Consider the following 9,017-nt stretch of genomic DNA (forward strand, 5'->3'; position numbering starts at 1 on the left):
TTTTTCTCCCTCTCTCTCTCTCTCTCTCTCTCTCTCTCTCTCTCTCTCTCTCTCTCTCTCTCTCTCTCTCTCTCTCTCAGGTTGTCCTTTGGTCTGCCCTTATCTGTCATCTGGTCACATATTATATACAGATTTTCCTTCTCTTCAAGTATAGGCTGCTCATATTTCAATAACATCCAGTCAGAACTCTCTTTAGGAGTGATTATTGATCAGTCTTTATTTTATTTTATTTTGTATTTTATTTTATTTTATAAATATCAAATCAGAACTCTATTTATGAGTCTGTAATTTTCACAAAACATGTTTTAATTTAATTTTATATTTATATCAAAAACATCAAATCAGAATTCCCTTTAGAAGTCTGTAATTTTCACATTACAGATGTTGTAAGTATTATATTATTTTATTTTATTTTAATTTGGGTTAGTTTTCAAAAACATTCAATCTTTGCCGTCTGTAATTTTTTAAAAGTATTTATTTATTTGTTTATTTGATCATTCATTTATTAATTAAATCTTTTTACCAAGCATCAACTCAAAATTGAAAATTGCTAATTTTGTAACATCAATAATAGTAGGAGTGTGTTGTACCAGCCTGAACAATCACTGTCCCAAATCTTGTTATAGTATGAACCATATTACCAAATGGGACATGAGTATCCTCAAGTTTAATTGGACATCAACAAAAGATTTAGAAAATGTTTTTCCTCCTGTATAAAAGCTGATAAACCTAGAAACATTCTGTGTGTGAGTAATTTTATATGTTCAGGATTGCTGACGTTGTGTTTGCTGATTTATCTTTGGAGAACTCACTTTAAGTGTCTTAAAGTTTTTGCTTTGCTTTGCTTTTTTGTGTTGTTTTGTTTTGCTTTGCTTTGCTTTGTTTTGCTTTTTTGTTTTGTTTTGTTTTGTTTTGTTTTGCTTTGCTTTTTTGTTTTGTTTTGTTTTGTTTTGTTTTGTTTTGCTTTTGCTTTGCTTTGCTTTGCTTTTTTGTGTTGTTTTGCTTTGCTTTGCTTTGTTTTGTTTTGCTGTTTTGTTTTGTTTTGCTTTGCTTTGCTTTGCTTTGCTTTGCTTTTTTGTTTTGTTTTGTTTTGTGTTTCTTTGCTTTGCTTTTCTTTTTTGTTTTGTTTTGTTTTGTTTTGTTTTGCTTTGCTTTGCTTTTTTGTGTTGTTTTGCTTTGCTTTGCTTTGCTTTGCTTTTTTGTGTTGTTTTGCTTTGCTTTGCTTTTTTGTTTTGTTTTGCTTTGCTTTGTTTTGCTTTGCTTTTTTGTTTTTTGTTTTGTTTTGCTTTGCTTTGCTTTGCTTTGCTTTTTTGTGTTGTTTTGCTTTGCTTTGCTTTGCTTTTTTGTTTTGTTTTGCTTTGCTTTGTTTTGCTTTGCTTTTTTGTTTTTTGTTTTGTTTTGTTTTGCTTTGCTTTGCTTTGCTTTGCTTTTTTGTTTTGTTTTGTTTTGTTTTGTTTTGTTTTGTTTTGCTTTGCTTTGCTTTGCTTTGCTTTGCTTTGCTTTGCTTTGGTCCAACAGAATGATGGAAGTTCGAGTCTAAAATAGCTCACAGCACATTTTAAGTGTATCTTGTTGTAGTCTTACTCTTGACGTGTTTTAATTTGTCTTTTTACAATCTTGCTGCTGTAAAGCTCCACAAAGCACAGGAAAAACCATCTGAGAACACCGTTATAGTGATTTGTTTAGTTTAATAGGTGAGAATGAGAATTAAATGCAGTCAGGGAATTTTATTGCTGTATTATTTTGGTTTTGAGAGCACAAAATGTAGGTCACAGCTGGCCGAGCTGATTGCTAACAACATTTCTCTATTGTGTTTGAATTTATTGCCTGCTATTTAGCAAAGCTGATCTGTCCTTGCTGTCTTCTTTCATTAATACTGTATGTACGTTCTTGTCAGGCTGCAGCACAGTGCATTTGGAAAAGCTATGAACGGCTTCCGCTAGGGTTTTATAAAGCGAGGCCGTTGTGAGATGACTGCAGGAAATGAGTAATTCATTTAAATCGATGGTTCATATTGATGAACGTGAGCAGTTAATAAATGAGGTGGATATCTGGGTCAGGTTTTGTCTGCAGATTCAAGACGCCTTACTGGTTTAGGTTAAGGACCCCAGGCAAGAAGAAGAAGGAAGAAGCTGAAAGGCAAGATTTTTTTAAAGGAAGTGCATCATGTTTCAGAATAGCGGCAGCTTGGTTTCCATAGAGATGAGTGTTTTATATAAAGCATTAATTGGGGCCGAGCTGATTGCTAACAACATTTCTCTATTGTGTTTGAATTTATTGCCTGCTATTTAGCAAAGCTGATCTGTCCTTGCTGTCTTCTTTCATTAATACTGTATGTACGTTCTTGTCAGGCTGCAGCACAGTGCATTTGGAAAAGCTATGAACGGCTTCCGCTAGGGTTTTATAAAGCGAGGCCGTTGTGAGATGACTGCAGGAAATGAGTAATTCATTTAAATCGATGGTTCATATTGATGAACGTGAGCAGTTAATAAATGAGGTGGATATCTGGGTCAGGTTTTGTCTGCAGATTCAAGACGCCTTACTGGTTTAGATTAAGGACCCCAGGCAAGAAGAAGAAGGAAGAAGCTGAAAGGCAAGATTTTTTTAAAGGAAGTGCATCATGTTTCAGAATAGCGGCAGCTTGGTTTCCATAGAGATGAGTGTTTTATATAAAGCATTAATTGAAGTGACGTCAAAGTGTGTGTAAGCTTATTTTTATACGCTATCGGCCATCAAAATTTTGGGGTCAGTATTTTTTTTAAAGAAATTAATACTTCTATTCAGCAAAGGGCACATAAAATTTATCAAAAGTTCAAGTAAAGACAGTTATAATGTTACAAAAGATTCTATTTCAAACAAATACTGCTCTTTTGAACTTTCTATTCATTAAAGTATCCTGAACAATAAAATGTATCACAGTTTCCACAAAAATGTGTTCAACATTGATAATAATCAGAAATATTTCTTGAGCAGCAAATCAGCATATTTGATTTCTGAAAGATCATGTGACACTGAAGACTGGAGTAATGATGCTGAAAATTCAGCTTTGATCACAGCAATAAAATGCATTATAGAATAGCATAGAAAATAGAAAACAGTTATTTACAATTGTAATAATATTTCACAAATAATACTTATTTTACCCAAAAGCGACTTCTTTCAAAAACATTAAAATCTTACTGACCCCAAACATTTGAATGGTAGTGTGTGTATATTATATTATATATATATATATACGGTTGCTAGGGTGATTTTGGTGGTGTTTTCATATCCATTGTACAAACTGTGCAAGATAAGTAACATGCCAAACTTTAATACTTTAGGGAGTATGAACATAGTGATGCTTAGACTTAACAAACACCGCTAATAAATCTAAACGGCTCGATCACACACACATTCGTCATTGTATCTTTCTTGGCCTTATGAGGTTTGATGGCGTGCATCCCAGCATTTATGTTTTAAGTTCTATTTTTATTCTAGCACTGAATGTTTTCCAGCAGAATTATGGCCTTGTCCGTTTGAGGAGAGTTCCTTAGCCGTTGAACTGAAGAACATCTGCCTCAAGGCCTTCGGAAATGCAGCTTTCGTGGTGCTTTTTTATTTATTTTTTCAGAGCAGCGGCTTTAGAATTACTTTTTTCTGGTTTTGATGTTTTGGGTTTATGCTCAAAATGACTCTTCCTTTTTTCATTTCATTTTCTTTCTGACTCATGTTTCACTCTCTCTTAAATGTCAGTAGTCTGATTGTTTTGTGTTCTCTGAAGAAGCTTCTCCAGGTTGTGATCTGTCTGATTTACTGGCCCCAGCAGACTCTGACTTTTTGAGCTTTATTTCTATGAGCAAAACCATTTTTGAATCAAACAGATACAGACACGCGGATTGACTTGGAAATAAAATGAAAACAAGCATTCCAGTAAGACTTGCTGAATGTAAATTAGCAGACAAAATGTGTTAGCACCTTTTAACATTTTTTTGGGTGGAGGACACACAACAGATCTTGTTTTTCATCGACACATTTCTCACACTTTAGTGCCACAGCATCTCAAGTCAAGGATCTTTCATACATGAGGATTCATGTTTGGGCATAATAGACATATTTATATAATAAATGCTGTCTAGGTAGGCGGCTCAATAGGTTTTGAAAGGCAGCCTGTGAGATAACCCTTAAATACTGTGCTGTTACAGTGTTTCAGCGATTTTAGATGCTAATGCAGAGATGCTTAATGATTACCATGGTGTTTACATGGTGCTTGAGGAATATACATTGGTATATATACATTTGTTATAAGAAAATACCTCATAAAAGATGACATTGCAAGATGTAGAGCTTTGTCTGTTGGTGGAGCATCAGTCAGTGACTGGTTTGTAACAACCCTGTTAATGTCTGATGAAAGAAACGTCATGCAAAGAACTTGTGTGATTCTTTATGTAATTGGTCGAGCATGGGTGTATGTGCACCACACAAGCGTCTGCTCTTTCACAGTGACGATGTGGAGGATGTAAGTGGAGCAGTCGTCTTTCTCTTCAGGTGTCCACTGTCGTTGCTCTGTCGAGGGTGATGAAAGTGTCTCTCTCCACGTCAGTAATGCATCAGCACAAATGCATTTGCTGCTAATGGCTTCGACGCTCCCAAAAAAGTGCTGAAAAACCTCTCAGCTAAAAATAAACCTGCAGGGAAAAAGCACAGATTCACATGTGAAGAAAGGAGGAAGAATAAAGAAAAGAACAGAGAAATGGAGAGAAAATTAGAATATGGTACTGATTAGAAATAGAATTGTTGGGAAATGTTGATGTCTGGGAAATATAGTTTTTTTTTACGTTGTAGGAAGTATACAGCTTGTTCAGTTGTTTGTTCATTCATTTGTTCCTTCATTGTTTTACTGAAAATGCTATGGTAGAACAATGTTTTTAGACATTTACCTTAGTAATACCATGTTTTTGGGCATTTATTAGGGTCATGCTTCTTCTTAGACATTCACCATAGTAATACCATCTCTCTTTGTCATTTATCTTAGTAATACCGGGTTTGTTTGTTTGTTTTTTACATTTACCATGTAATAAATTATTTTTTTGGACATTTACAATGGGTAATGCCATGTTTTCTGGTCATTGTGCAGCGGTTGCCATGGCAACAAGGTGAGCGAGTCCTGGAGCGCAGCAGTGTTTGAGCTCGATCGCCCAGCGCACCTCCAAAATGGCCCATTACTGAGCAATTCTCACCAGCATTACTGCTCTCGTTCTGTGTTAAAGGAAGCGGTTAGCTTTGGGGTAAATGATTGTGTTCCAGTCAAAATCATTACTTGTAAATGGCATGCAGCGGTCGAACCTGAACCAACAATGAGAGAAAAGCACAAGCGCAGGTTAATCAGCTTCAAGGTGTGAATGTGGACGGATGGACGGACGAACGGATGACAGACGAGAGCGCTTGATCATGGCACTGGCGTGTCTCTGGGCACGTTTTAGAGCATTTGAAGTGCTAGAAGAACGTTGGCCAGATGTATGCTTGTCAAAACACAGACACACTTCTGTGTGCCAACAGGGCATGTGTGTGTGTGTGCGCGCGCGTGTGTGTGTGTGTGTGATATTGGTGTGTTTTTTGGACTTGTACTATAGTAATAACATGTTTTTTTTAAGTATCATGTTTATGACCATAGTATAATGTCAATCCAGTCAATCCTTTTTTTTTTACTTTCTAATTTCTATCTCTTTTAATTCCTTTTAGGTAATAATTATTTGAGGTAATGTAATGTAGCCTTTCTAGAGTGTGTGTGTGTGTTTTTTTATGTTATTATTATTCTGATTTTTTATTTGATTTATATGGGCTGGGGCAAAATAATAAAAATTACAAATAAAATTGAAAACATAGAATTTGGGGAAAATAAAGCTAATCTCATAGGGCCCGACTACCGGTGGATGTTGTAGTACTTCTAGTGGATGTTTGAAGTGTTCATCCGTGCGAGATACTGTTACCTGCAACTCCTTGTGACACAGAGGTGAAGTTATGATGGTTCTCTATTGATGTGTTGAAAAATGGCAAAGACCTCAAAACTGAAGCATTTAGCTGAACCTGAAAAAAGTTTAGAAAATGCTGAATTTTAAGGTAATTCATTTAAGATAATAATTTAATAAATAAGTTATGTAAACACTGGTCTGAATCAAAACACTATTGTTTGACATCATAGCATGTCCCAATACTGACTTACGATTTTACTACAGACTCAGAAGTGTGTACTCTCCTATAACTAGTGAAGTGCATAGTAGACGTGTGCAGCTGTGGATTTATTTTGTGTGTGTGTGTGTGTGTGTTTATCACATTCCTTACTTAAATGTCCCAACTCCCAAGTAAGTTTACAGCCTTTAAGACCTGGTTCAGAAATCAATTTCGATTTTGCTGTAAGCAAGAGATATTTAAATACTCTTCGCTTCCTGCTATTTTTACATTAACGCCTTGTCTCATAATGATGATGTCATCCATCCTCTGTAATTGGCCACACACAAGGGTGGTGCATTTAGCCAGAGATCCGCTCCGCTAGTGCATGAGAACGCTAGGCTGGAGCCGCTCAACCGCGGTCTCCTCTCAGACGGTATTGACAGACGTTTGTTTTCCATCCTAAAGAGATGTCAGCTTATTAGCCGACATAGATTCCACACCGTCTCACCTCACCGGACTTACATTGTTGGGGTCTGTGCTGTCGTGATGCTCTGTCCTTCACAAATACACACACACACACACACACACACACACCATTTCTCCTGCTGCTAGGTCCTCGTCTTACCTTAAGTATCATCTCTACCATTCAAAAGTTTTGAAAAATTAATACTTTCGTTCAGCGAGGACACATTAAACTGCTCAATAGTGACAGTAAAGACATTTATAATTTTACAGAACATAGCTATTTCAAATAAATGCTTTTAAACTTTCAAAGAATCCTGAAAATAAAATATAGCACAGTTTCCACAAAAATATGAAGCAGCAAAACTGTTTTCAACATTGCTAATAAACGGTGATCATGTGACACTGAAGACTGGAGTAATGCTGTTGAAAATTCAGCTTTGATCACATGAATAAATTACATTTTAAAATATATTAAAATAGAAAAAAGTTATTTTAAATTGTAATAATTTATATATAATAATAATTATAATATGAATAATAATTATTAAAATATTAATAATTATTTATAATCATTTAAAATTTTTACCATTTTTACTGTATTTTTAATAAATAAATGCAGCCTTGGTGAACATAAAAAACTTATTTTTTAAAATCTTACCGAGCCCAAACTCTAGTCTATGTACTTTCCCATCACTTTTAGTGTGCTGTGTAGGTATGCTAATTGTGACGCAGCCTAACAGTTTGTTGAGTATAAGCTGAAGGAACGCTGAGTGTCTCAGTGTGGGGTTTTAATCTGTCTAAAACCACCTGACCACCACTAGTTCAGTGTTGTTTAGACGTTCCTGTCAGATTCACGTTCTCACATCAAATGCAGAATTTTTATGAGCACTGAGTAAATGAGTCGACAAACTCAGGTAGTTAGCAGCGAGATCCGCTGCTCGTTTAGACACTGTAATACAGTTTTATGAGTTTCTTTAAGGATCTGTGTTGCTTTAGGGCTGGACTGAACCCTATGACATTAAATGCTCATGTCTCTTATGCTCCATGCCTACGCTCATGTTGTAATTTGAGTGTAATTTAGTGTTTTCATTGTTGTTTTGTAATGATTCTGATGGTTTTTATGGTTCTGAGAGACATTTTTCTCATTCGTTTTTTCCATAGGGACTTTAAAAAGCACTGAGATGCATCTTAACATTACAAACTTTGATTTGATTCCCCCATACACACACACTTAGCATTGTGGCAGAAAGGTTTTAACTTTTTGTACTGCAAGAAAGGAGCATTGTATTGTTTTATTACTTTTATTAAATAACATACAACCCAAGTCACATGCTGAAGTCAGGATGACCAAAAACAAAACAGAAAAACCATTCACCTTATTTGATCATCTAAAATATCAAATTATTTATATTACGCTTGTTATATTACATTCATGTGCACTTTAATGTACAACTACAAACTAGACATGAGGAAACCTGAGCATCGGCTGGCAGTACATAAACTATGACATTTTTATTTTCATGTGTACTTTTAATGTTCAAATGCGAACTGATATACCACTGCTGTCACTCCTCACGACCCACTAAAGAGATTTATTTGAGGACTGTCTGTCCACACACACCATCCGTTGACTAAAATAATACTCAATGTTGTCCTACTATCACATAGGAAGCCATTTGAGTAACAAAAAGCACCTTGGTATCGTTTTTTTGAACATGGTAACATTTCAAAATTCTCGAAGGCCAATATTGCTCCTCAAAAAGGTTTCTATCAGTGATTTGAGTTTGTAAAGGTGCACAGCTGATCTGTTCAGTGCTGCTAATGTCTCGGCTTTCTCCTCACAGTTTTCCAAAGAGATCCTCGCCAATATTTATTCAGCGTACATCGACAACTTCATGAACGCCAAAGACGCAGTGAGAATCGCCAAGGAAGCCAAGCCTGCTTTCCTAAAGTTTCTAGAGGTACATTACAACTTTATTTCTACCTCCACACACGCACTGATACACTTTTACACTGCAATGATCCTCTCGAGAGGCTGTTTGGCAGCTCTTGGCCATTTGGCACAATTAAGCTTTAAAGATATAGATTTTGTCATTGTGCAAAGAAACCGTTAAAACAGCTACACTGGGTTAGTTTTCTGTGTTCAAGTTGGACTATTAATGTCTTTAGCCAGAGATGGTGACACACATGAGGTCAAACCAGTGTTATTTTAGTATTATTTATACTAGTATTTATTAATGTTTTGAAATAGCTTTTATTTTCATATTGTTTAGTTTTCTTTTTTATTATTATTTTTTTATATCAGTTTTACTTTTAGTAATCTTGAATCTATTTCAGTTAGTTTCCAAAGCAACATTTCTAATATATATATATATATATATATATATATATATATATATATA

General features: G+C 35.2%; 1 protein-coding gene across 1 annotated transcript in view; it reads left to right on the plus strand.

The window, feature by feature from the left end:
- Positions 1–4,441: 4,441 nt before the first annotated feature.
- The window catches only part of LOC107600776 (rho guanine nucleotide exchange factor 17-like), a 23,588-nt gene continuing 19,012 nt past the window's right edge, over positions 4,442–9,017 (plus strand). Inside the window, exons 1-2 of the mRNA XM_016292745.1 lie at positions 4,442–4,498; positions 8,460–8,576. Of these exons, the coding sequence (XP_016148231.1) occupies positions 4,442–4,498; positions 8,460–8,576 (174 nt within the window). The remainder of the gene's footprint in view (positions 4,499–8,459; positions 8,577–9,017) is intronic.

This window comes from Sinocyclocheilus grahami, unplaced genomic scaffold, assembly GCF_001515645.1.
Source record: "Sinocyclocheilus grahami isolate Dianchi unplaced genomic scaffold, SAMN03320097.WGS_v1.1 scaffold14.1, whole genome shotgun sequence".
NCBI lineage: Eukaryota > Metazoa > Chordata > Actinopteri > Cypriniformes > Cyprinidae > Sinocyclocheilus > Sinocyclocheilus grahami.